Raw genomic sequence first — 27530 nt, 5'->3', positions numbered from 1 at the left:
TAAATAGGACACAGGCTTCAACAAGATGTCAACAGTTGCCCCTTCTCTCCTTCGTGTAAATGTTCTCCTTATTTTGATGTGTGCGCCATCTCCCTGTGCCAGTTCTTTGACCCAGGTGAAGTGCTGTATGCCTACGACAGCCCTGCAGGCTACGGTCTGATGGCATTGCAGCTGGTCGCATACGTATGGTTCTGCTATGCCGTGCTGGTGTCCCTGAAGCATTACCCTGAGAAGCAACCCTTCTACGTCCCTTTCTTCACCACATACACACTATGGTGAGATCTGCACAGTTACCCCACTCTGCCCTCACTGTGGGTGGTACCACCTGAGCTTGTAGAGCACAGGAGTAGAAAAAGACAAATTTCTCTACATGAGGTCTCTTCAATTTGAATAATTTATGTCCTCTGTAAAAGACTCCACAGGATGGCTGACACTATAGCCGTCCAGGAATGCAAAGATGTTTAATTTAGACCACCCCTCCACAACATTGTGTCTGTAGGCTCTACATACTGTATGTTGTACTTCAGTGAGTGATGGCCAGAAGAAACATCTATTTTTATCAGCTGTTGAGACTTCATGTATCAGAATAATTAATGCTCCCATATATGCGTGCTAGATAGTCCATGCATTATACGGGAAAGTCATTTTTTTTCTTCCTTTAAACAAACTTCCACCTCAAAAAACTTTGCCTGCATTACCTATTGTCTCTATCCTTCATCTGCAGTTCATCTGCAATGCATATTAGCAAAGGCTTGAAATGAAGGGTTACAAAGACTGTTATCTCTGCATTTCTCCCTCACTGCAACCGCTATCCCTTCCCTCATTATCTACACCTCTCCTCTCATCTTTGTCACTCTCTGTGCATTACATCCTAAACTCTCCTAGCTCTCTGTTTCTCTTAAGGTGCTCTAGCCTCGTTATCCTAAATCTGTTCACTTTACTTCCTCAGGTTTTTTGCGGTGCCCGTCATGGCTCTGATTGCCAACTTCGGCATTCCTCGTTGGGCTCGGGAGAAGATTGTGAACGGCATTCAGCTCGGCATCCACCTCTACGCTCACATCGTCTTCCTTGTTCGTACCACACACACATGCTCACGCAGACCCTTGCACATCTACATAGTTCACGTTATTCTGGAGTCATTGTAGCCACTGTTAGTCATACATAATTCACCATCCTTGAGTTCTCACTGCCTCATTCTCAACATCTTCCTCCACACATCATTATCTATCTCTTTGTAACCTTTGGAGCATTGTTCCTTACTAATGGGCCCTGCTGCTCACGTAATTTCCTTTTGCATTCATGATCACAGCATGCTTTTCGTGTCCTTCATCTTACCTGGACCTCATATGCTCTGACTACAAACCCTGGCAAAAATGATGGAATCATCACACTTGGAGGATGTCAATTCAGCTCTTTTGATTCTGTATATAAAAGAAAATAAAAAAAGGAAACAAAAACACGACACAAAATAATTTTATTTTATAGCTGAACATTCTGGCTTTGAAAAACATAGCTGAATTTTTGTAATCTTTTGTATATTTTTGTCGATTAAGGAGGGGGGGATTGAAATCCTGAACCAAAAAAAAATAAGTTAGCACTTTGTTGCAGCTCTTACGTTTTTTTTGACAGCTTGAATTCTTTGAGGCTTGGACTTCACAAGTGGAAGAACAATTTTCTTCATCAATCAGGTTCCAACGTTCTTGTAAAGCAGCTGACAGATCAGCTTTGCAGCATGGAGCTCTGTACAATTTCATCAGCATCAGTCTCATATCATCAATGATTGTAGACATTCGCTTGTTTTCTTCAGGCAGCCATCTTTATATGTTGCATGGGATCAGCACCAAACAAAAGTTCTACCATTATCTCCTGCCCGATGTAGATTGGTGATTCATCACTGAATTTTACTTTCAGCCAGGCATTCACAGTCCATGACTGCATGTCCTTAGCCCACTGTAACCTTGTTTTTTTTTTTACTGTTTCATTCAAAAAAAGAATTGCAGAAATTACAAGAATTGTATTCAAATTTTTAAGGTATATTTTACAAAGCTAGAATGTTCAGCTAATGAATGAAATTGTTTTGTGTTAACATATATATATATTTATTTAAATTTCTTTTGTTTCTCTGTTTTTAATTGACGTCCTCTGAGTATGGCGATTCCATCATTTTCGCTACGACTTGTGCATGTTAGCATTGATAATATGGGAAGGATTGTCATTTTTTAAATTTTTTATTTTTTTTAATCCTTTTGCCATTAGGTTATAACAAGGCCTTCAGCAGCCAACAAGAACTTCCCATATCATGTTCGGACATCCCAGATTGGTATACTGCTGTCCAGCCCGAAAGGAGGTGAAGGTGGGGAGAGTTTTCCCCATCATGCTTACGGAAATAGCTCCTTCGTTGGAGACTCTCAGCCCAACTTCACTGAACTGTTCTCCATTCAATCAGTAAGTGCAGGATAATGTGTGTGTACATATGTTTGAATGGATGGTTGAGAACAAAAATAAATAAAATACCATCCATTTCATTGCATTTGTGAGCAATGAAATGAAAGGAGGACCAGAAACAGATTACATGTAAATACAAACATCAGAACATCAGAATGAGAGACATACCATTGCACATGCACTGTTTGTTTGTAAATCCACTTTAAACTTCCCGTCATTTTGTAGCACTTGCCATGTGTGATTACATTTATGCTCAAGTGTATTAATTTACCAATGCTTCAAAAATGTAGAAACTCTCCTGTGTCAAACCTTGCTTGAAATTAACTGCTATCTCATTTAACAGAGATGCCTCAAATTAGAAAGCATTGGTGTAGCATTACAGTTTGTCAGGGAGCATGTTTTCAGGGATTGTTTCTCAGCAGAAACTTCCATCCCTTCCTGAGGGAGAATGGTAACTGACAGTAAGCACTGCATAACATAACACAAGCCCTGAAATTAAAATACTTTGTGTGCAAAGAAATGAAGCTTGAAAAGAAACTTTTACAAGACATAATTAAGGTGTTGTGTTTGCCGCAATGCTTGGGTAACTTTCAAATCTGTCTGTGTTGCCTTTCATACAGCATATGAATGAGGGACAAAGGAAGAGCTCTTAATCCATAATTACAATTAGACTGATACAATGAACCTTGAGGGGGCGACTGAAATGCTTTTCGCAAAGCTGGAGGAAAAAAAAAGAGTAATTGTTTGCAACAAAATAAATTGTTAGAGGAGCAGCAGCAGCTTTAAAACTGAGTGTTGACATGTTGAATAACAAACGGGTAAAATACAATAAAAGTGTATTGATGGAATCAAGTTATTGCCTTTGTTATGATCAGCTCTGCTCACATGGCTTACAGTGTGTGTTTTGTATTTATTAGCAATGACCGATGAGTGAGAAAATGTTGATGGTGTTTTTCAAAATGATCGTGTTACGTGTGGATTATATGTCTATTAAGTAAAACTGCAGGCACATGAAACTCTCAGGGTACCTTTGTCAGGTGTAGCTAAATAAAATAACTCTCCAAACAGGCACTGCGTTAATTATAGTCAAATTAACATTTCCCTTCATTTTACGAAACAGTATTTAATGCCGTGACTGTAGCTCAAATTTAGAGATGGTTTTGTTGACCAAGTGATTTAGTTTGCTGTTCAGTAAAAATAAAAATCAGATCATTTAATTGTAAAACTAACTGTGACCCTGTTTGTTTATATATAGTCTATTTACCTTTTAAAAAAAAATGTACATGGCCTACAAAAAGGCTCTTCAAACAGAAAGGTCTGGTTCTGTGAGGTGTACTTTAGATGGTGAAGTAACTGAACCTTTCTGGAGGTCAGGAAAGCCAGTACATCTGTAATTTACCCCAACCTCTTTAACCAGCAGGGCAGAGTGTGGAGTTACTGACATCCCACTTTCTGCCCTGGACATCATGGGGTAACCTACTTTATAACAGGGGGATAAAACCAGTTGCACATGCACACATTCAGGCTTTATAGAAGGAAATGCCTCCTCCAACACAAAAGTTGTGTTCTCGACAAATAAGCTTTCAGGAAAATCTGCATATTTGCTTGGATACTTGAAGGAAATTTGGAGACAGAATTAAAAAAAAAGACACTTCAGATTCTTTTTATCTCGAACATTCAAACCAGCAAAGTTGTTTGTTCTAGTGAGCCAGAACTATTCTATAAGCACTTTTCAGCCTTGAAAGACAAGAAGACAACTCGCACCCCAAATTAAATTCTGCTGTATATTTAATTAGTGCTCTTGGTTCATTCCATTCCCCAGCCTCAGTAGCCACAGTCCAACCTCTCCTCTGCACTCTGACACTTGGGTTGAGGTTGAGGAGCGACGCAGCTGTTTTAGTGTGCTGGGTGGTAAGGTTCAGGAAAGTCTGGCTTTTCTCCTGAATGTTTGTATAAAACATTTTTACTTCTACGGTCTCTTTATATTTTTGATATAGTTTATAGTTGTATAAAACATTTTTATTTCTACAGTTACTTTCTTTTTTTTTGCATAGAGGGTTAGCGCCTTTTTTTAAAATTGTTTTTTGTTATTAATTCTAATGTATGTTAAGTTACTGCTACTGGATGCTTTAATTTCCTTTGGGATCAATAAAGTATCTGTATTGAAATCCACTTTGTTTATTAAGAACAAATATACTGAATTATTTTCTTAATCTTAAATGAACTTCCAAAATCATTGTGATCGATTGTGGATGTCCAATATTACATCACATTGTCAAATAATTATAAAACAGAGTAACCTGTGTTCAACAATATCTCCAAATACTGTGCATATATCACCAAGTATGACTAACTTCCATCAGCCTTCTTTTTAACTGTGAATTTGAGATTTAACAGATTTGATTTTAGACATTCAATCATTCAGTTTAGATTAAGGCCATTCAGCCTTGAAATGTGAGAGTTTAGTAAACAATCATTCTTTGCCGGGGCCCTGTGATGGACCGGGGACTTGTCCAGGGTGTGTTACCTGATGACAGCTTGGATAGGCTCCAGCCCTGAACCGTATCAAGTGGGTATAGAAAATGAATGGATGGATGGAGATATCATGCTCTCACTCTCTCCATTTCCAGTGCGAACTTTACTTGCTGAAAGTCTGTGTAGAAAAGTGGTGACTGCCCTCACAATATATTGTTTATTTTGGAGGGAACCCACCAGAAGTAATGTTATGTTAAATATTTACAGCCATTTATACATTTTTAATAATATTTCTAAAAGTGGGCGATACATAACCAAGAAAATCCTGGGCTATATAAAGTTCAAATGACATCAAATAATGCTGGTGCGCGTTGACATTTAGAGGTTTATTTTTTTGTTTTGTGAAGTCCGTACATAAATGTTTTTTTTAAATATTCTAATTCGGTCTATATGCGGCCAATAAAATCCTGGTCTGTATCGGAGCAGTTTTAAGCATCTTTTCATGCCTGAACAGTCAGCAACTCAGCTGATCTGCACCACTTGCACATACTGACTGTTTAAATGAGAAAAGTCTGGAAAGCTACAGTATTGACAGCTCTCTCATAGTTATTACACCAAATATCTTTAGTGCGACTCCTCATCATAATACTGTCCAAGTCAGCAAAACAATTTTTTTTTTTTTGTAAACGCATAAAAAATGACTTTTTTTGGTCACGCTATGATTTGCAGTATAAACCAACTCATTTTCAGGCTCATTTCTATACGTGATCAATTATTTATAACTATTAATGTATAGTGCAGAGCATGATGTTGAACCACATGCACATTTCCAGATGGACTTTTTTTTTTTGCAGGGAATACGGTCTGAAGATGTGCATGCTCGTGGTTTTATGAATCAGATTATATTTTAGCAGGCCATTTTCTCTTTTGTGAGCACATGCTTTTTCAGGAAGGATCCTACACTCTGTTTCATAAATCAAGCCTCAAGTCAAAAGTGTAAAACTTTTTCTTCTTTCAGGATCCTGTAAAGACGGTGGAGGAGACAGTAGCTCGTAAAGGTCAAGATGTCCCGAGGAACAGCGAACAAAAGATCATCACCACCGCAGCTGACTTGACCTCGATATTGCCTCCGCCTCCAATACCCCCACGTCCAGCCTCACGCTCACCCCCACTGCCGCCTCGACTCCCCTCGTTCACAGAGTATTTCAGCATGCAGAGTGGTGGCGGAGGGGGCTTTGGAACAAAGGCGTGAGACGGAGTCAAAGAAAAGACGATGAGAAAACTGGGAAGGTTTGGAGGCTATGAAATCACAAATATAACAAAACGCAATTGGTGGAATTCAAGATGTTACTGTTTATAGACAAAGAAGTTCAGCCAAAAAAACACACAAACAAAAAAAGAAAGGAAAAAGAGTTTTGAGGGACAGAGAGGAGAAAAGTGAATCCCCAAATGGTCCCTTTGCACCTGTGAATGGAAGTGACCAGGATGGGGAAGCGAAGGGAAATGGCTGAGACACAAATGCTGTGCTTGTAAAAGAATAAAGAAGCAATAAATATTTGATGCTGACCAGTAGAAGGTACATGGGGAGAAAGATGACAAAGTGGATGTAGCCAGAGCAATAGAATGATAGCTGTGCACAATGCGGAAATGAACAAAATTCTTGAAATACTTTCTTTCAAAATTTAATGAGGCATTGATGTTATGCCCGGAGAAGGTTGTAAATAGCTGAAATTGTTGAGAGCTACCATTCTATATAGTTTTTTTTTTTTTAAAAAGACTTATTTCCTGTCTTTTTTCCACATCGTTACATTCGAGTTGGTGCTGTGACCATAGAAAAATCCCATGCCATCACATGTATCAAACTTATCTAAGAAAACACTTTTTTTTTTTATGTTTGACACATTTTGATAAAGCATAGATACTGTATATTTACTCTAAATGGAGTCCGTTGGGTTAATTTATATTCTTATATGCCTTCATTGCAGCTGGTTATTCTGGATTAATATGCTGATGTGTAACTGTAAAATATCCCATTTACTGTGGGCCCCTCTAAGTACAGTACTCGTAAATCACGCATGTTTGTATTGTATTTCCCATCCAAAAAGCTGATATGTACTCCATGTGACCACTTGATATTAGCATATTGTGTGTATTGAAATCCATACATGCAATAGGCGTTGGTATATTTTGACTGCTGAATTTCTGTTAATTGTTTTTCCAATCGAAGCCATCTTGCGCTGTCTTAAATGCGATAGAAAACTACTGTTATATTGCATCGGTTTTAGTTGAATTTTCAATGAGTGCAGGAAACACCTGCTCAGAAGTGTCATATCAGCGTACATAGACATTGGTGAATGTACTGATGCGACGCAGCACAAGGATGGGTGATTTTAGTACTGCAGTACGCTTCTGTCCGATTTTCTTTTTGCTCTCTTTGGATTCCATCTACAGCACATCCATCATTTACGAGCAGAAGGAAGTCTTTTTCTTTCCTTTAATTAAATACAAGTAGCTTCATCCTCACCCCTGTCTTGCTTCTAAAACGTGAATATTTTATTCGTTGGCTTTTTGAATCACTTTACACAGTGCAAAAAGCTGTACAAATTGTCGTAGTTTTGTATCTCCTAATATTGAGCTTTAAAGAAAACACACACAAGAAAAAAAAAAACTCCTGTAGATGAGCTGTGAAAACGGCAACACAACTGTACATTTCGTCTGTCCTGCATGGAGCACTTTAATGTTCCTGGTCTTAGTCTGTTTATTCGTGATGATGTCACCTTATAAGACTGCTTTGAAACTTGTATTCACACCTTCTGATGCATTCATCTGTAAATACAGACTGACAATGTCTTCAATTTTTCCAGACATTTTAGGTAATAATTCATGCTTGGATCAAAAACTGAAAAAAGTGAGAGTACACTGACAAATTCAGTGGTTATATCTTGATTTAGACAAGCTGTGGTACTCAGCTAATAGCCCACAGATTTATCAGTGGCAATCTTGCTGTCATGCAGTACTAATGTTAGATGATGTTAGGACTGTGGTGTGTAACTTGTGAGGGTGTAGTCAGAGGTGTAACTTAGTCTGTGAAACCAAATGATACTTGAATTAGAGTACTAATTGTTATTTCTGATTATGTGTCTGGTTTGTATTGGGCATGTCCGCCATTTTGTCTGCTGTTGCCATGACTTGACTGAACAGACAGAGAGACTCGACAGGCTTACTGACGTACCACTGCTTCAGCCCTGTGTATACTGACGTTTGATTACAAGAATGACAGACACTTGGAGAGAAGACTTGAAGAAAGGCGATTATGTATGCATGACAGAAAACAGCACAGCTTTTAGGTTACTCAGAGCGATCTGGTTAAGAGCACATCACTGAAGCACCGTTCAGATGCATTTTAATGGTGTCAAATAATAATTCTAAATACGCTGTATATATATATACACTTTTTGCCAAAATAATAAAAAAAAAAGGTTTTTTTTAAAGGCCTTGCCTAGCTGTGTGTATTATTTGTCTTATTGGGGAGATGCAGTTAAGACGAGGGCACAAGATCAAAAGAGTAAATCTATCTGTCCATCCGTCCTTTTTCTGAAGTTCAGTCACAGAGGCAACAGGTTCAAAAGAGAAACTCAGACGTCCCACTCCACAATGACATTCTCAAGCTCCCCCTGGGAGATCCCAAGGCCAGATGGTATGTAATCCCAGATGCATCCTCACATGCCTGAACCACTGCTAACTCCTTTCTGCTATTGGATTGGACGATTAGAGGCTCTACACCAAGCTCCTGTCGGATGCACAAGCTCCTCACCTCATCCTGAAGGCTGAGCCCAGATACCCGCCAAAGGACATTAATTTTAACTTGAGCTCCAATCTCTAGCTTCATACATCCATCCATCTTTAGCCCCTTTCCACCACCACTCCTATACACGAACCTGAGAGACATAGACAGCTTAGCTTGAGGTAAAAACCCACCCCCAACCCGCAGAGAGCACTCCATCATTGTCTGGTTGCGAGCTGTTCCGAGTGCAGAAGGTCGTGGCTTTTAGAGGCCAATGGAATCACATTATCTGAATGCGACAAACGATGACGAGTGGCAGCCCTAAAAGTCTAACGCGCAGGAAACAAGCTCAACTTTGTACAGAGGATGTAGACATTGCTCTTAGATTTGGTGATACAGAGGCTTAATGATCTGTAACAGTAACTACGGTAACCTGAAGCACCACCCACACTGAATCCCCTGAAAGACACAGCCGTAAGCCTTGTCCAAGTCTAGAAAACGCATGTTTGATCAAACTCTCATAACCCCTTTAGCAGCTTGGCAAGGGTAAAAATCTGGTCCAGAGTTCCATGAGACGGACGAAAGCCACACTGCTCATCCTGAATCTGAGGTTCAACATTTGACAGAAGCAGTATGATCCTGTGGTAGTGGAGCACACTCGCTGGTCCACTTTCTGAAAATAGAATCTTAGATTTGTAAATAATGATATTTACACTGGCCCAATTATTTTGCAGTCGATGCTGATATCCTGGACAGAAAATCCTGTTCCTAGGAGTCTTTCGTGATGAATATTTTTCATCTGTCTACTCCATGAGTCCATGAATTATTACATTATCATTTTATCTGTGACTCGAGTTGATTTAAAAAGAAAAAAATGAACATTGATTCATCTACAAACCCCCCACATGCAAAAAAAAAAAATTTAAAACAGTAATTACAGTCAGCAGCAGATGGACATTTTTGGACACACGATTCACTGTCATTTTCTCCCCTCAGGCGAACTGTGTTGTTTTTGGTGTGACATTACACACCGTTCGCATTACATTAGTACTATTTGTCACCACTGTAGGCCTTTTTAAAAGCACTCAAGAGTAAATTTACAAAAGCACTCTATGCTTGTACAAGAGATCACAGCTATGCAATGCAGAGGGGAACAGTACTCTATACCTTAGTAAAAAACTCAAATAAAGCAATGTTTGAATAAAATCAGATCAATCATCCACCATTGTTCTAGCTGAAAGTGGAATACAAAAACTAAGTACATCCAGGTAATGCAAGGCATTGTTGCTAATCCCAGTGTTAAAGTAAGCGTGTTCTTTAGATACATATGTTGTGGAATGCTGAGTGAGAAGATGTGATTGATGGGTTGGGTGGCTTTTTGTGTTTTGTGAGAAAAATGGCTCGGCTTATGTCTTTGTCAGGCCTATGTCGCTCTCATGTAAAAGGCTTTGAGATCACTGAAAAAGGTAATTGGAAAAAAAAAAGTAAACTTTGTTTACTCCTATCATACATCCTGTTGCTTACATCTTCAATGCTGAAGAAGACACAGGCCACTAATAGACGTCATGGCTTTGGTTTGGACCAATAGACCATATTAACGTTTTGAGTAAAGCTAAGTGCTCAAAGTCAATTGCACTGGGCTATATAATTGAAGACTAAACGTCCTCCCACCCTGCTCTAAGCAGCTTCTGTTGATCCGTAAAATTGTGACAGAATGTGAATATGTGACAATTTATTCTAACAATGCTCCGTTAACTGATCAAACATGCATGTCTTGACAGTGATAGAAGCAACACAGCACTGAAGAGGAGCTATGCAGCCGTCATAGCTACCAGCTGGCTTAGTGTGCTCAGGTGTCAACTGATGCCGATCATTTTTGAAAAGTGTTTAGAATCGTCCCAATTCACTGTTCTACCTCGAATCCCATTCGCAGTGCTGAACAGCCAAATAGAGCGACCTCTGTCACTGACCAACCTGACAGAAATTCAACACATGTAATCGGCTGGGCCCAGCAGAGCCGACGGTGCATTACTCCTTTTATTATAAATTAATTACTTTTTCTTGTGAAATGTACAATTCGGGGTTACCAAAGCTGCTGTGTCGACCAAACCTGATGTGGACTGATAAATATAGAAGGAAATAACAATCAGTTTCTTTAGTTTAAAGAAATAACATTTATTAATACACAATCAGTTCAATGTTATTTTACAGAACTTGACACAAAATCTTTTAAACGGTTCCTTTTGTGAAGAAATGCATCAGTCTTTTTTTAAGCCACAATCTGCAGCATCAGAAGCATTTCATCACCCTTCAGAAATCATTAATCCAACAACATGATGGCATTAATCATGCTTTTGCAGCCAACTGCTGTGCCCTCTCTTCTCTGAAGCCCTTGAGCAGCTGGTTGATGAGAGTCAGTTCATTTTCCTTTCTCACAGGATAAAGCGATGGAAAGGGGTTGCCTTTGTACTCCAGGACGGCCATCTTGGCTCTATCGAGGTTGTTTCTGTTAGGAATGCGTGCCATGCGCGTGTAGCCACCTGGCTGACTCTCAAACCGCGGCGCGATGACTTTAAAAAGCTTTGGAACCAGGTCCTTTTCCTGGAGAGAGGAAGCAGACACAAACTTAACTTCATGTGCACCGTTTTACATTCAAAGATGCACACTCTGTACTTTCACAAGGATGAAAAGAACTTTAGACACATACCGTCAGCCAAAAACAGGCCATTTTCATCGCCTTCTCATCAGTATCTCCCTTTTTGGCGTAGTCGACCAGCTGGGAAGATGAAACAAGAAAACAACTACAGTCAGAACCAGTCTGTCTCAAAGAGCATTTAAAATCCCAACGATGGTTAACGCTCTCCCAGTGTATACAATAAGTGAGTAAAGAGTTTCTGAATTATACCATTTAAGACCCTTTGTTAAGCAACTGAGCTCCAACTCCTTCTTACATGAGTGGAGATACTTACACAGCTTCACAGTGTACAGAACTGAACTCGATGGGCAAAGATAAAAATGCCCATAACAACACATATAAAGATCTAACAGTTGATGATGTTTGTCAAAATGAAAACCAAGTTTGTACAGCACCTAAAGGGCCAAAAAGCAAAGACGCCATCATGGAAGAAGTCCAAAATGAGAAACAGTCTATTGACACCGATTAATCAGAGACAAAGAGATTTAGTAAGAAAGGAAACCAACAAGTCACTATGAATGAGCTCGAGGGTTCCTTTGTATAGATGGGAGAACCTTACAGAAGGATAACTATTAAGGCAGCACTCCATTTGTCAAGCCTGTATGATAAATGAGTCAACACTGAAGCCATCCCTCATTATCCCCTCAGAATGCCAGAAGCAAAATGTCCTGATCTGACAAAACAACAACCAAATTACAGAGCCATAATCCCAACAGTGTATGTGGAGAAAATGACATCCGAGTATCACCTCATTAACACCATGCAGTGAAACATGGGGATGGCAGCACCAATCTGTGGGGGTGTATTTTACAAAAGGAAGAGGAAGAGATGGATGATGAAGGAATAATACAGTGAAAAAACAGAGTGAAAACTTTTTTCAAAGTGCTCAGGATATTAGATTTCTCTTCAACAAGAGAACAACCCTCCAACATGCTGCCAAAAAGACACAAGGCTGACTTCAGGAAAATTCACGAAAGGTTTGAGGCCACAAGAGAATAACTAAGAGAATTAAAATTAGCTGCCATTACTGCCAAAAGTGCCTTAGTCATCCACTAAGTGAGCTATTTCACCAGGCTGATTGGCAGGAAACAAGAGCTGCTGGTGGAAACGATGGAAAGGCTTTCAAAAAGGTGACTCAACCCAGAGAGTTGCAGAAAGATGTTGGCTGTTCCCAGTCGGCTGTGTTTAAAATTTAGAGCAACTACAAACAGAATAGGAAGGTTATAAAACCAAGGAAGATGTCCAAGTGTCAAATGTAGAGAAAGAGGAGGTGACGTTTGTAACCAAACCAAAGGAAACCAAAAACAAGGTTACACTGGGCTGAAGAGAAGGGTCATGGACAGTGGATGAAAGTGATATTCAGTAATGAACAAACAATCTGGACTGGAAAAGGAGATGATGCTGGAACATTTAAAGTTGGCTGAAAGCCAGAGGAGCTGAACGAAAGTAATAACTGTGACTTTATCCTAATTCCATTTATTTTTTATCCTCTCCTTCATCTGAAGAAAACTGCAAACAAAAAACAACAATTGTATATTATTATGTTTTCTTCTTAGGTATGTTTTACAAAGCCTGGCTGTTCAGCTGTTTAGAAAAGTTGTTTTTTGCTCTCTTAACAAAATTTTTAAAAAATTAACGAAAATCCAACAAATAGGGGCTCAAAACACTCTGTTGACAACATATCAGCAGCTGCTTTTCATTCCTTCAATCATCAAGCTTTAAAGAAAAAAACGCTTTTTCTGCAGCAAAATTGTATCCTGAGCACAACAGATAAAAAAGAATAAACAAGATATAAAAACACGAACTTTTCAGTGGTAAATCTCACGTCTCTTTCATACCATTTCATTTGGCATGTGCAGACATACTGTATCTGACACATATTGTAGCATTAGCTTTTGGCTAGCTAACAGCACCCCGGGTCGTCCTCACCTTTTCTGCATAGAAGCGGACCTCATCTGCTCGAGCCCACGTGGTTTCTATTCTCTCGTGTCGGACAAGTCCAGTCAAAATGTTCCGCAGTATGTTGATTCGGGACTCCGGGCCCAGACCAATCCTCCGGGCCATTCGGCCGTGGGAGATCAACATTTGCAGCGTGAGGCGCATCTTGTTGTGTGAACCAGAATCCGCGATTAACAAACGAAAACCCAAAAAAGCTCAAACCTATGTGTAGAGTCTATAAACGCCTCCCTTCGATCAGGTACCACAGTGAAAGAACTTAAAACTTGAGGTCAGTTATGTCAATACTAAGATTGCTAGGTTTGACATTGGCTGTGCATCGTCTAATTTGTCCGACGTAGTCATGGAACCAGGAAGCTATAGTTCCGCTAAGTTCAATGTTGCAAGAAATCTTTGAAACTAAGACCCACTCGAAAACTATGAAAATAGTAATGGCTATAATGATGATGATAATAATAATAATAGTAGTAACAATAATGTACTGTTGCTAGTTAAAATGCAAATGATAATAATTTTCCTCAATACTTCTTTGCAATGTTTTTTTTTCTTTTCTCCCATAATTTGTCTAACTTCATTTCTGTCACCCAGTTGAGACTTTTAATCATGTTTATTATAAAACTTTTCACGGTTTTTATTAATTATGACGTTCACTAAAATGTTCTTCTTTGTGTAGATTTACCAGACAGTAGGGACACTAGCCAAAACAAATATAAGCATGACAGCTGTCCGTTTTATTTGCAGAAAAGATTTCTGTTTGGAAATTGCTGTAGCAGCAAAGAACTGTTCAAGACTTAGTGAGTAGCCATGGTGCTTTGCAGCCAGTCTGTGCAGATGGAGATCTGATTGAAGAGAGGGGGAAATATGATTGGAAAACACATACTGAGAGCTGTCTCAGCGTGGGCTGAGGGAATATTTCTGTTGTAAAAGAAAATAAAAGCTTCCTTGTTCTCTACCTTTGCGTACACACCTGGGTGTTTTTTCTCTGCACATCCACAACCCCAGGACACAACACCCTGCAGCTCTCTACTGCACACAACTGGACCTCCCGAGTCCCCCTGTCAGTGGGAACCACAGCCAAGGAGTGTCAGCTAAGTGTTTGGAATGCCTCACAAGAAATAAATGGTTTGTTTACATTTCAAAGCCATAGTTTCAAACCTGGCAGGAGTCCTTGCTTCCCTCCAGAAACCCAGCACAGAACATAGCCTCAGTAATCATGTCAGGATAGGAGTTGTCACAGTCCTCATCAGAAATGATGGGGATACCCTGGCACTGCAGTTTGTTACTGTCAGCAGCAACAAGGTTGAAGAAAAAGAGGAACAAGAATGAATGAAAACTTACATTGGAATGAACAACAGTCTCATATGTGGAGACTGTGTTTGATACTGACGGGAGCTCATGGTCCCACCCCATCCAGAGACTGGACTGGCACAGCTGGTGGGCAGAGCCACAGACTGAACATACTGGTAGATGGTTCACTCAGCTTGATCAGCACAATGTCATAGTTAACCAGCCTGGACTTATAGGTTGAATGTGGGATCTCATGGGTGGCAGGAATGATATGTTCAGTGCCATCCATAAACCAACGGTTGTGATCACCCAGAACAATATCCAGTTTGCTGAAAGAGAAGGTGGCAGTTGTGAGTGGTGTAGAGGGAATGAATATCAAAAGGGAACGTGTGTCAGACTGATTTGTATCAGTGAGCAGCAGAGACAACCCAGTACTCATTGACAACCACAGAAGTGATAACCAGAGTTCAGAGACAACTGATAGGGCTGAGAATGAGTTGTACACTCGAGTCCCCCAACAATTTTGTCATAATCAGTAGCAACTAGAAAAAGTAGTTATAAAGAGTCTAGAAACTGCACAAAAATGTTTTCGTATGTCTTTGATGTTTTTTGGGTGATTGATTTTCCATCTAAAAGGCATCATTTCCCCCCTCATTAAGATATTCTGGAAGCATTTCAAAATACTGATGCTTTCTAAATGTGGTTCATACTCACAAACACCCCAAAGGAGCAGAGCATAGATCAGAGACTTCATGATTACTTGATGACTGACTGAAGGTGCAGGGTTGTTTATTGACATGTGCAAAGTTTTTATTGACTGCTTTAGACTATCCTAACATTCAACACACCCCCTGACCAACCAAAACCCTCTGAAAGAGCTAATGAGAAACCCTTATCAGGTTTACTGAATGTCCTGTTATTGGAGAAGTTTATAGTGTTAAATGTATAAATGAGAGTTTTGCTCATTTTTATCAGAAAAGTGCACCTTGAAACCTTGTTTGATGGCCAACTTTTTTGTGGTTTAGATACCGTACATGTAGCTAAGGCTGTAAAGACTTAAATGCCCTTGCCTGGATACAGTGCCAGGTGAAACCACTCACATAATCTGCAGGGGGAACTGCAGTTTGGAGCAGCTACTTCAAATGTAAATATGAGCAGCTGTTTTCTCTTGGTCCCCCATTAAACTGTTGTGTTTCAGCTGTGCGAGGGTCTCTGTCAGTCAGGAGAATAAACGACACATGCTCTGGTAAAAAAATTAAATAAAAACATTCAAGTGAATTTCAGTGAGATGTGAACAGAACTGTTCAAGTATTTAATATAGCAATAAAAAGGCAATAACAAACATTATTTATTGTAAGAAAAAGTTTATGAAAATCCTATTTTTCAGATGTTACTGCTTTTAATTAATAATATGCACCAAAGCATATGTTATTCAATTAAGATATTTCTTTCTATTTTCTTAGACTGGCCTTTATACGTTTATAGTTCAACTTGTGTCACTTTGTCCTGAATTCCAAGCTTTGATTACTAACACTTTTAATGAATCCATCTCAGTTCAAATGACTTCATTGAAAGATTTTCCACTCCTTTCTACCAATAAATAACAGGATATGTATGCTTTCATTACACTTATTTCATTCCTCTCTGGTTGTGTTGTTAGTTCGAATAATAGATTGAGCAGTAGCATATTTTTGGAGGTAATAAACTGTTTCCAGACATGAGTGCATATGATATGGTGCTAGATGATTCTCAGTAAAACAAATTAAAAACAAGAAAAAGAAATCATAACTTCTGTCTAAAGAATAAAGGAATCTCACTAAAAATCCAAAAGGTTCTTGTTAAATTCAGAGGCAGAAGCAAAAAACAGCTCACGATGATGTTGGGAATCACGTCAATATATCTGTTAACATATCTTCTAATGTTATAAATATTAAAATAACAATCACAGATATTAAAGATTAACTGTTGTCTGATTCCTATTTGGAGATAATAGGAAGCATTTTATCTGACAAGCTGTTTATTTGAGCAAGACAGACTCTTCCACAGATATTAATGCTTCATACAGCAGTGGCACTTTGAAATGTAATAACTGATTTTTTGAATACACTGGTTTTGATAACAAAATTCTGTACGCAATGAATGTCTTTCTACAGGCATGTAACTGAGCCTTTTTTTCTGTGGTTTCATTGTAAAATATTTTAAGATCAAGATCAGATTAAGATCAGATTAATATTTGAGCCAAAGCCGGTTGGAAAACCAAGACAGAAACATGACAAATTTGAGAAACAAATGTGAGTTAAGGTTTAAGATGTTATTTATTTGTTTGGAAAACATCTGCACATTATTCACAATTCATCAACATTGGAGTTTGAATAATAGAAAAAAATGTAGCAGAGCAAGATTGTGGGGAAGGGATCAGGCTTAGTAGCTGGCCATGGTGCTCTCCAGCCAGTCGTTGAAGAGGCAGACCTAAAAAGTGAAGAAGATCAATGTTTCAACAGATAATCAATATGTCATTGCAGTTCAGACAGACATAATTGAGCTCAGCTTGACACAGAGCCTTCTTTACACATTTTTCCTCTTCAAAAGTTACCTTGGCGTAGACTCCAGGGTGGTCCCTCTCAGCACACCCATAGCCCCAAGACACAACACCCTGCAGCTCACCGTTGCACACAACGGGGCCACCAGAGTCACCCTGACAACAGAGAGTGAAGTGAGTATTAAATGACAAGAAAGCTGATTTGTGTGTTTTGTATGCTGATTTCTGCATGAACACATTTAAATACCTGGCAAGAGTCCTTGCCTCCCTCCAGATATCCAGCGCAGAACATGGCATCAGTGATCATGCCAGGGTAGGAGTTGTTGCAGTCACGGTCGGACAGAATGGGAATATTCAGGCACTGCAGCTTGTCACCGCTAACTGTTGGGGAATAAAAGCAGATTTAAGGTCAACTTTAAAGATGCTTTTGTAAAAAATAAATAAACATGAGAGTAGTGCATGAATCATAACTCTATAACCTGAGCTCATGGTGTTGCCCCAGCCAGAAACTCTGCACATGGTGCCAGCGGGAGCACAGCTGGAGGGCAGAGCCACGGGCTGCACGTACTGGTTGAGGGTGGCGGGCTTGCTCAGCTTGATCAGCATGATGTCATTGTCAATGTTGTAGGAGCTGTATCTGGGATGGCGGATGACTTTGGAGGAGCTGATAAACTGCTCGGTTCCCTCGTTGACACGGATGTTGTGCTCTCCCAGACGCACCTCAACGCGGCTGAAACAATTCAAAGTTTTAACATAGAAACACACAAAAATATCCAAGAAAAGCTAAACTAAGAAAACCCAACTTGCAATTTTGGATGAACGAGGAAAACATTATGCTTACGACTTGTAGCAGTGAGCAGCAGACACAACCCAGTTCTCGTTGACCAGGGAGCCACCACAGAAGTGGTATCCAGAGTTCAGAGACACCTGATGGGGCTCAGTATTGGGCTGGCACTCAAACCCTCCGACGATCTTGTCGTCGTCAATGGCAACTGAAAACACAGGTCAGTAATTTGTTAATCTTTTTTGCCTCTACTTTTTTGGAGCAAGAGTGAAACATAGCTTAATTTGAGGCTCAATTTCCAGTCCAACCCCAAAGAATAAAGTATCAAGTGCATTTGAGTTGCATCTAAATATTGGTGCCGCAATGAAATTTTGAAATTATGCTGGATAAAGTCGTCACAACGAATAAAACCCGACACTCACAGGCAGCGCCGATGAGCAGAACAAAGACCAGAGACCTCATGGTTGCTGAATGATCCTGTTGATGAGAGGACTTCATCTCCAGCCCTCGTATTTATGGAAAGGTAGCTCTCTGTTTGCCAAGTGAAAACACCTCCCACTGTTATCTTTGACCAATCATCATCCTGGAAAAAATGTCCTGGATGTTGGAAAGACAAATATTTCTTGGGCTGAGTGTTGGTCTGTAGTAGCATGTGAAATAATATTAGAACTATAAATAAACTTCTAGAAGTAGATTAAATGTATGTGTAAAAATAGAATAATAATGTATGTAAAAACACATGTAAGAACACTTAACACGCACTGTAACTATTATATGCATTTCTGTAAAGTAACAATAAATATTATATCTACTTATTGATCTCTAATTACATACTGACTGTATATACTGTATATATTCATCTTTTTCTTGGTATTCTTGCATTAGTTGACATTCAAGCTGAGAGAATATGTGTAGCAATGTCTTCTATATGGAACAACACATCAATAACAAGATGTAAAACTTACAGTATTCATCAACCTTGACATAACTGTAGCTCAGCAGATGGCGGGTTTCCCAATCAAAAGTGCTGAGTCTAACTACCCAACCCACGTGTTTAGATCAGCTACTGGGTGTTGATTCAAGAAAGTGAAGAAAAAAGACAGTTCATATTTAAATGACATACTGTATAACTCTATTTAAAATCTTCCCTCAGAATGTAATTATATTTAAATTTTTATCATGTAAAATGCTGCTCCATTGACATTTACTGAGGATTCTTTGTTTATAAAAGTTTCCGGCTGTACAGAGAAAAGTAACGTTGAGAAACTGAAATCAAGAATAATTAATATAACTGGCTTCATTAAAGAATTCTACAATTAGTTTTACTGATAAATGAGTTAAATACAAAACAATCCAACAAATCAACCTGACTATTTTTGAGTCATGAATGGTTTCGGACGCACTTTTTCATAGCTATATGCAGATCTAAGAATATTATTTAAGGATTTATTAATATATTTCTCAGTAGCACCATTAGTTATCAAATCAAATCTTGTTTTACGGTGAAAATATTACATGAAAACAATTTTTACATGATTGAATCCTTTTAAATACATTTATATTTAGCTACAATGATATATGATAACATTTAGTTACGGCTGCACAGTGGTGTGGTGGTTAGCAGCATCCCCTCACAACAAGAGGGTTCCTGGTTTGAGTCCCACCTGGGGTCTTTCTGTGTGGAGCTGGTATTTTCTTAGCGTGTATGTGTGGGTTCTCTTTGGATACTCTGTTATCCTCCCACTGCCCAAAAACATGCATGTCAGGTTAATTGGTGACTCTAAATTGACCCTGGGAGTCAACGTTAGCACGGATGGATGTTGGTCTCGTTTGTCTCTACATAGCCATGTGATGGACTGGCGATCTGTCCAGGGTTTACCCTGCCTCTCACCCAATGACAGCTGGGATAGGCTCCAGGCCCCTCCTGTGACCCTGAGTTTGATTAAGCTGGGATAGAAAGTGGACGGATGGATGGCTGGATTTAGTTACAATAATTTATAATGACAATACATTATGTTCATTCATAAATGCTTATATGCTACCAAATTCTAAGTAGGAATTAAAGTGTGACTAGTTTTTTAACTGTTACATTAGTCTGATATTCCAGTGACTGTATTAGGTATTAGATACAACCCCCCATTGGGAGTTGTTCAAGAGTTGTTCATGCTTTGTTTACTTAGACTGTACTTTTTATGAATCCATTTCAGTTTCAGATGACTTTCCACTCCTTTCTACCAATAAGTAACAGGACATGGGTGCTTACATTACACTTATTTTATTCCTCTCTGGTTGTGTTGTTAGTTCGAATAATAGATTGAGCAGTAGCACATTTTTGGAGGTAATAAACTGTTTCCAGACATGAGTGCATATGATATGGTGCTAGATGATTTTCAGTAAAACAAGAAAAAGAAATCATAACTTCTGTCTAAAAAATAAAGGAATCTCAGTAAACATCCAAAAGGTTCTTGTTAAATTCAGAGACAGAAGCAAAGAAAAGCTCACAATGATGTTGGGAATCACGTCAATATATCTGTTAACATATCTTCTAATGTTATAAATATTAAAATAACAATCACAGATATTAAATATTAACTGTTGTCTGATTCCAATTTGGAAATAATAGGAAGCATTTTATCTGACAAGCTGTTTATTTGTGTAAGACAGACTCGTCCACAGATATTAATGCTTCATACAGCAGTGGCACTTTGAAATGTAATAACTAATTTTGTGAATACACTGGTTTTGATGACAAAATTCTGTACGCAATGAATGTCTTTCTACAGACATGTAACTGAGCCTTTTTTTCTGTGTTTTTATTGTAAAATATTTGAGTCAAAGCCGGTTGGAAAACCAAGACAAAAACATGACAAATTTGAGAAACAAATGTGAGTTAAGGTTTAAGATGTTATTTATTTGTTTGGAAAACATCTGCACATTATTCACAATTAATCAACATTGGAGTTTGAGTAATAGAAAAAAATGTAGCAGAGCAAGATTGTGGTGAAGGGATCAGGCTTAGTAGCTGGCCATGGTGCTCTCCAGCCAGTCGTTGAAGAGGCAGACCTAAAAAGTGAAGAAGATCAATGTTTCAACAGATAATCAATATGTCATTGCAGTTCAGACAGACATAATTGAGCTCAGCTTGACACAGAGCCTACTTTACACATTTTTCCTCTTCAAAAGTTACCTTGGCGTAGACTCCAGGGTGGTCCCTCTCAGCACATCCATAGCCCCAAGACACAACACCCTGCAGCTCACCGTTGCACACAACGGGGCCACCAGAGTCACCCTGACAACAGAGACAACAGAGAGTGAAGTGAGTATTAAATGACAAGAAAGCTGATTTGTGTGTTTTGTATGCTGATTTCTGCATGAACACATTTAAATACCTGGCAAGAGTCCTTGCCTCCCTCCAGATATCCAGCGCAGAACATGGCATCAGTGATCATGCCAGGGTAGGAGTTGTTGCAGTCACGGTCGGACAGAATGGGAATATTCAGGCACTGCAGCTTGTCACCGCTAACTGTTGGGGAATAAAAGCAGATTTAAGGTCAACTTTAAAGATGCTTTTGTAAAAAATAAATAAACATGAGAGTAGTGCATGAATCATAACTCTATAACCTGAGCTCATGGTGTTGCCCCAGCCAGAAACTCTGCACATGGTGCCAGCGGGAGCACAGCTGGAGGGCAGAGCCACGGGCTGCACGTACTGGTTGAGGGTGGCGGGCTTGCTCAGCTTGATCAGCATGATGTCATTGTCAATGTTGTAGGAGCTGTATCTGGGATGGCGGATGACTTTGGAGGAGCTGATAAACTGCTCGGTTCCCTCGTTGACACGGATGTTGTGCTCTCCCAGACGCACCTCAACGCGGCTGAAACAATTCAAAGTTTTAACATAGAAACACACAAAAATATCCAAGAAAAGCTAAACTAAGAAAACCCAACTTGCAATTTTGGATGAACGAGGAAAACATTATGCTTACGACTTGTAGCAGTGAGCAGCAGACACAACCCAGTTCTCGTTGACCAGGGAGCCACCACAGAAGTGGTATCCAGAGTTCAGAGACACCTGATGGGGCTCAGTATTGGGCTGGCACTCAAACCCTCCGACGATCTTGTCGTCGTCAATGGCAACTGAAAACACAGGTCAGTAATTTGTTAATCTTTTTTGCCTCTACTCTTTTGGAGCAAGAGTGAAACATAGCTTACTTTGGGGCTGGATTTCCAGTCCAACCCCAAAGTATAAAGTATCAAGTGCATTTGAGTTGCATCTAAATATTGGTGCCGCAATGACATTTTGAAATTATGCTGGATAAAGTCGTCACAACGAATAAAACCCGACACTCACAGGCAGCGCCGATGAGCAGAACAAAGACCAGAGACCTCATGGTTGCTGAATGATCCTGTTGATGAGAGGACTTCATCTCCAGCCCTCATATTTATGGAAAGGTAGCTCTCTGTTTGCCAAGTGAAAACACCTCCCACTGTTATCTTTGACCAATCATCATCCTGGAAAAAATGTCCTGGATGTTGGAAAGACAAATATTTCTTGGGCTGAGTGTTAGTCTGTAGTAGCATGTGAAATAATATTAGAACTATAAATAAACTTCTAGAAGTAGATTAAATGTATGTGTAAAAATAGAATAATAATGTATGTAAAAACACATGTAAGAACACTTAACACGCACTGTAACTATTATGTGCATTTCTGTAAAGTAACAATAAATATTATATCTCCTTATTGATCTCTAATTACATACTGACTGTATATACTGTATATATTCATCTTTTTCTTGGTATTCTTGCATTAGTTGACATTAAAGCTGAGAGAATATGTGTAGCAATGTCTTCTATATGGAACAACACATCAGTAACAAGATGTAAAACTTACAGTATTCATCAACCTTGACATAACTGTAGCTCAGCAGATGGCGGGTTTCCCAATCAGAAGTGTTGAGTCTAACTACCCAACCCACGTGTTTAGATCAGCTACTGGGTGTTGATTCAAAAAAGTGAAGAAAAAAAATCTACATCAAGTATGTCAAAATTAATGAACATACTGTATGATTCTATTTAAAATCTTCCCTCAGAATGTCATTTTATCATGTAAAATGCTGCTCCACTGACATTTACTGAGGATTCTTTGTTTATAAAAGTTTCCGGCTGTACAGAAAAAAGTAACGTTGAGAAACTCAGATCGAGAATAATTAATACAATGGTTAATACAACATAAGAAATACAACATTTTACAGAAAGAAGCTTCATCCTTCACATCTGAATCCTGTTTTAAGGTAATAGTTGCTGAGAAGCAAGCAGGTGTGAGATACTGTGTTCAAACACATCTAAATATAGAGGTGATGTATCCCAATGCAATCTGACCAAAAAGAACACATCCTTTGACAAATAAGTACTGAATTTATGTCTTAGATCAAATCAAGGATAATGATGATAATAAAAATGAGGGATGAACAGACATATATACATCAAACACAGGGAGTTTTTGAATAGGTTTTTTCAGTGATAATATTAATACATTTACTATAGGTAAGAAGATAACAGAAATAGAAGAGGCAGTAACAATTATAAAAGTAGTGATAGTGTTGCTGTTGCAGAAAAATTGAGGTGAGATTGTTTGCTGGTAATGAAAAGATAAAAAAAATGATGAATACAAGAGCCAAAATAAAACACACTGATGCTTTCCCATGCAGTTTTCCAAATTTTGTGGAAAAAATAGCCATATCTTATCTTAAAAATAATTCTCGTGCCTCCAACACCTTGATTGGTCCTTGACTGACCAATGAGGACTCTTAGAAAGTTAGGGCAGCACTACCTGAGGGTATAAATTAGGGCTGGAGATGAAGTCAATTCATCAACAGGATCATTCAGCAACCATGAGGTCTCTGGTCTTCGTTCTGCTCATCGGCGCTGCCTGTGAGTGTCGGGTTTTATTCGTTGTCACGACTTTATCCAGCATAATTTCAAAATTTCATTGCGGCACCAATATTTAGATGCAACTCAAATGCACTTGATACTTTATACTTTGGGGTTGGACTGGAAATCCAGCCCCAAAGTAAGCTATGTTTCACTCTTGCTCCAAAAGAGTAGAGGCAAAAAAGATTAACAAATTACTGACCTGTGTTTTCAGTTGCCATTGACGACGACAAGATCGTCGGAGGGTTTGAGTGCCAGCCCAATACTGAGCCCCATCAGGTGTCTCTGAACTCTGGATACCACTTCTGTGGTGGCTCCCTGGTCAACGAGAACTGGGTTGTGTCTGCTGCTCACTGCTACAAGTCGTAAGCATATGTTTTCCTCGTTCATCCAAAATTGCAAGTTGGGTTTTCTTAGTTTAGCTTTTCTTGGATATTTTTGTGTGTTTCTATGTTAATACTTTGAATTGTTTCAGCCGCGTTGAGGTGCGTCTGGGAGAGCACAACATCCGTGTCAACGAGGGAACCGAGCAGTTTATCAGCTCCTCCAAAGTCATCCGCCATCCCAGATACAGCTCCTACAACATTGACAATGACATCATGCTGATCAAGCTGAGCAAGCCCGCCACCCTCAACCAGTACGTGCAGCCCGTGGCTCTGCCCTCCAGCTGTGCTCCCGCTGGCACCATGTGCAGAGTTTCTGGCTGGGGCAACACCATGAGCTCAGGTTATAGAGTTATGATTCATGCACTACTCTCATGTTTATTTATTTTTTACAAAAGCATCTTTAAAGTTGACCTTAAATCTGCTTTTATTCCCCAACAGTTAGCGGTGACAAGCTGCAGTGCCTGAATATTCCCATTCTGTCTGATCGTGACTGCAACAACTCCTACCCTGGCATGATCACTGATGCCATGTTCTGCGCTGGATATCTGGAGGGAGGCAAGGACTCTTGCCAGGTATTTAAATGTGTTCACGCAGAAATCAGCATACAAAACACACAAATCAGCTTTCTTGTCATTTAATACTCACTTCACTGTTGTCTCTGTTGTCAGGGTGACTCTGGTGGCCCCGTTGTGTGCAACGGTGAGCTGCAGGGTGTTGTGTCTTGGGGCTATGGATGTGCTGAGAGGGACCACCCTGGAGTCTACGCCAAGGTAACTTTTGAAGAGGAAAAATGTGTAAAGAAGGCTCTGTGTCAAGCTGAGCTCAATTATGTCTGTCTGAACTGCAATGACATATTGATTATCTGTTGAAACATTGATCTTCTTCACTTTTTAGGTCTGCCTCTTCAACGACTGGCTGGAGAGCACCATGGCCAGCTACTAAGCCTGATCCCTTCACCACAATCTTGCTCTGCTACATTTTTTTCTATTACTCAAACTTCATTGTTGATTAATTGTGAATAATGTGCAGATGTTTTCCAAACAAATAAATAACATCTGAAACCTTAACTCACATTTGTTTCTCAAATTTGTCATGTTTCTGTCTTGGTTTTCCAACCGGCTTTTACTCATTTTACAATGAAACCACAGAAAAAGGCTCAGTTACATGTCTGTAGAAAGACATTCATTGCGTACAGAATTTTGTCATCAAAACCAGTGTATTCACAAAATTAGTTATTACATTTCAAAGTGCAACTGCTGTATGAAGCATTAATATCTGTGGACGAGTCTGTCTTACACAAATAAACAGCTTGTCAGATAAAATGCTTCCTATTATCTCCAAATAGGAATCAGACAACAGTTCCTCTTTAATATCTGTGATTGTTATTTTAATATTTATAACATTAGAAGATATGGTAACAGATATATTGACGTGATTCCCAACATCATTGTGGGCTTTTCTTTGCTTCTGTCTCTGAATTTAACAAGAACCTTTTGGATATTTTGTGAGATTCCTTTATTTTTTAGACAGAAGATATGGTTTCTTTTTCTTGTTTTTAATTTGTTTTACTGAAAATCATCTAGCACCATATCATATGCACTCATGTCTGGAAACAGTTTATTACCTCCAAAAATGTGCTACTGCTCAATCTATTATTCGAACTAACAACACAACCAGAGAGGAATAAAATAAGTGTAATGTAAGCACCCATGTCCTGTTACTTATTGGTAGAAAGGAGTGGAAAGTCATCTGAAACTGAAATGGATTCATAAAAAGTACAGTCTAAGTAAACAAAGCATGAACAACTCTTGAACAACTCCCAATGGGGGGTTGTATCTAATACCTAATACAGTCACTGGAATATCAGACTAATGTAACAGTTAAAAAACTAGTCACACTTTAATTCCTACTTAGAATTTGGTAGCATATAAACCTTAAAGAATGAACATAATGTATTGTCATTATAAATTATTGTAACTAAATCCAGCCATCCATCCGTCCACTTTCTATCCCAGCTTAATCAAACTCAGGGTCACAGGAGGGGCCTGGAGCCGATCCCAGTTGTCATTGGGTGAGAGGCAGGGTAAACCCTGGACAGATCGCCAGTCCATCACATGGCTATGTAGAGACAAACGAGACCAACATCCATCCGTGCTAACGTTGACTCCCAGGGTCAATTTAGAGTCACCAATTAACCTGACATGCATGTTTTTGGGCAGTGGGAGGATAACAGAGTATCCAAAGAGAACCCACACATACACGCTGAGAATATACCAACTCCACACAGAAAGACCCCAGGTGGGACTCAAACCAGGAACCCTCTTGTTGTGAGGGGATGCTGCTAACCACCACACCACTGTGCAGCCGTAACTAAATGTTATCATATATCATTGTAGCTAAATATAAATGTATTTAAAAGGATTCAATCATGTAAAAATTGTTTTCATGTAATATTTTCACCGTAAAACAAGATTTGATTTGATAACTAATGGTGCTACTGAGAAATATATTAATAAATCCTTAAATACTATTCTTAGATCTGCATATAGCTATGAAAAAGTGCGTCCGAAACCATTCATGACTCAAAAATAGTCAGGTTGATTTGTTGGATTGTTTTGTATTTAACTCATTTATCAGTAAAACTAATTGTAGAATTCTATAATGAAGCCAGTTATATTAATTATTCTTGATTTCAGTTTCTCAACGTTACTTTTCTCTGTACAGCCGGAAACTTTTATAAACAAAGAATCCTCAGTAAATGTCAATGGAGCAGCATTTTACATGATAAAAGATAAAATAAAATTACATTCTGAGGGAAGATTTTAAATAGAGTTATACAGTATGTCATTTAATTATGAACCGTATTTTTTCTTCACTTTCTTGAATCAACACCCAGTAGCTGATCTACAGAATAAACACGTGGGTTGGGTAGTTAGACTCAGCACTTTTGATTGGGAAACCCGCCATCTGCTGAGCTACAGTTATGTCAAGGTTGATGAATACTGTAAGCTTTACATCTTGTTACTGATGTGTTGTTCCATATAGAAGACATTGCTACACATATTCTCTCAGCTTGAATGTCAACTAATGCAAGAATACCTAGAAAAAAGATGAATATATACAGTATATACAGTCAGTATGTAATTAGAGATCAATAAGTAGATATAATATTTATTGTTACTTTACAGAAATGCACATAATAGTTACAGTGCGTGTTAAGTGTTCTTACATGTGTTTTTTACATACAT

The 27530-nt window shown here is 38.9% G+C and overlaps 5 protein-coding genes and 1 pseudogene across 6 annotated transcripts in view; 2 read left to right on the top strand and 4 right to left on the bottom strand.

The window, feature by feature from the left end:
* Positions 1 to 6994, top strand: part of tmem145 (transmembrane protein 145) — a 41129-nt gene extending 34135 nt beyond the window's left edge. Inside the window, exons 12-15 of the mRNA XM_072393920.1 lie at positions 103 to 275; positions 950 to 1070; positions 2257 to 2445; positions 5939 to 6994. Coding sequence (XP_072250021.1) covers positions 103 to 275; positions 950 to 1070; positions 2257 to 2445; positions 5939 to 6172 — 717 coding nt within the window. The 3' untranslated portion in view covers positions 6173 to 6994. The remainder of the gene's footprint in view (positions 1 to 102; positions 276 to 949; positions 1071 to 2256; positions 2446 to 5938) is intronic.
* LOC140316197 (trypsin-1-like) overlaps positions 1 to 18463 on the bottom strand; it is a 309543-nt gene extending 291080 nt beyond the window's left edge. The window contains exons 1-6 of one of the 2 annotated variants that reach the window (XM_072393928.1): positions 18388 to 18463; positions 18023 to 18173; positions 17661 to 17911; positions 17429 to 17562; positions 17236 to 17337; positions 17039 to 17111 (exon numbers count right to left, since the gene is read on the bottom strand). In XM_072393928.1, the coding sequence (XP_072250029.1) occupies positions 17064 to 17111; positions 17236 to 17337; positions 17429 to 17562; positions 17661 to 17911; positions 18023 to 18173; positions 18388 to 18463 (762 nt within the window). In that variant the 3' untranslated portion in view covers positions 17039 to 17063. Of the gene's footprint in view, positions 1 to 16938; positions 17112 to 17235; positions 17338 to 17428; positions 17563 to 17660; positions 17912 to 18022; positions 18174 to 18387 lie in introns of those variants that run through there. The other variant, XM_072393927.1, reaches the window with a different exon arrangement.
* mrpl17 (mitochondrial ribosomal protein L17) lies at positions 10855 to 13696 on the bottom strand. Its single transcript, XM_072393897.1, has 3 exons — positions 13329 to 13696; positions 11412 to 11480; positions 10855 to 11305 (listed from the first exon to the last, which is right to left on the bottom strand). Exons 1-3 carry the CDS (start codon positions 13500 to 13502, stop codon positions 11051 to 11053), a joined length of 498 nt encoding a protein of 165 aa, XP_072249998.1. The 5' UTR covers positions 13503 to 13696; the 3' UTR covers positions 10855 to 11050.
* Positions 14015 to 15470, bottom strand: LOC140316198 (trypsin-2-like; annotated as a pseudogene).
* A 2131-nt stretch (positions 18464 to 20594) lies between the features above and the next one.
* Positions 20595 to 22389, bottom strand: LOC140316196 (trypsin-1-like). Its single transcript, XM_072393926.1, has 6 exons — positions 22314 to 22389; positions 21949 to 22099; positions 21587 to 21837; positions 21355 to 21488; positions 21153 to 21254; positions 20595 to 21028 (listed from the first exon to the last, which is right to left on the bottom strand). Exons 1-6 carry the CDS (start codon positions 22387 to 22389, stop codon positions 20981 to 20983), a joined length of 762 nt encoding a protein of 253 aa, XP_072250027.1. The 3' UTR covers positions 20595 to 20980.
* Positions 22390 to 23809: 1420 nt separating this feature from the next.
* LOC140316174 (trypsin-1-like) lies at positions 23810 to 25257 on the top strand. The gene is made up of 6 exons (XM_072393896.1): positions 23810 to 23896; positions 24111 to 24261; positions 24372 to 24622; positions 24721 to 24854; positions 24951 to 25052; positions 25177 to 25257. The coding sequence occupies exons 1-6, from the start codon at positions 23821 to 23823 to the stop codon at positions 25222 to 25224; spliced, it is 762 nt and encodes a 253-aa protein (XP_072249997.1). The 5' UTR covers positions 23810 to 23820; the 3' UTR covers positions 25225 to 25257.
* Positions 25258 to 27530: the final 2273 nt, after the last annotated feature.

The sequence above is a fragment of the Leuresthes tenuis genome, unplaced genomic scaffold (genome assembly GCF_036924035.1).
Source record: "Leuresthes tenuis unplaced genomic scaffold, fLeuTen1.0.hap1 SCAF_10, whole genome shotgun sequence".
Classification (NCBI taxonomy): Eukaryota; Metazoa; Chordata; class Actinopteri; order Atheriniformes; family Atherinopsidae; genus Leuresthes; species Leuresthes tenuis.
This window is presented reverse-complemented; position numbering and strand designations above follow the sequence as displayed.

What these genes read in the sequence shown, in the direction of transcription:
- mrpl17 (XM_072393897.1), bottom strand. Translation starts at nt 13,502, where the DNA reads ATGCGCCTCACGCTGCAAATGTTGATCTCCCACGGCCGAATGGCCCGG. An exon ending in TCCGCTTCTATGCAGAAAAG is followed by an intron (nt 11,481 to 13,328) that starts GTGAGGACGACC and finishes TCATCTTCCCAG; the next exon opens with CTGGTCGACTACGCCAAAAA. An exon ending in TGGCCTGTTTTTGGCTGACG is followed by an intron (nt 11,306 to 11,411) that starts GTATGTGTCTAA and finishes TCCTCTCTCCAG; the next exon opens with GAAAAGGACCTGGTTCCAAA.
- LOC140316174 (XM_072393896.1), top strand. Translation starts at nt 23,821, where the DNA reads ATGAAGTCAATTCATCAACAGGATCATTCAGCAACCATGAGGTCTCTG. An exon ending in GAGGCAAGGACTCTTGCCAG is followed by an intron (nt 24,855 to 24,950) that starts GTATTTAAATGT and finishes CTCTGTTGTCAG; the next exon opens with GGTGACTCTGGTGGCCCCGT. An exon ending in ACCCTGGAGTCTACGCCAAG is followed by an intron (nt 25,053 to 25,176) that starts GTAACTTTTGAA and finishes TTCACTTTTTAG; the next exon opens with GTCTGCCTCTTCAACGACTG.
- LOC140316196 (XM_072393926.1), bottom strand. Translation starts at nt 22,389, where the DNA reads ATGAAGTCCTCTCATCAACAGGATCATTCAGCAACCATGAGGTCTCTG. An exon ending in TCTGCTCATCGGCGCTGCCT is followed by an intron (nt 22,100 to 22,313) that starts GTGAGTGTCGGG and finishes CTGTGTTTTCAG; the next exon opens with TTGCCATTGACGACGACAAG. An exon ending in GAGGCAAGGACTCTTGCCAG is followed by an intron (nt 21,255 to 21,354) that starts GTATTTAAATGT and finishes CTCTGTTGTCAG; the next exon opens with GGTGACTCTGGTGGCCCCGT.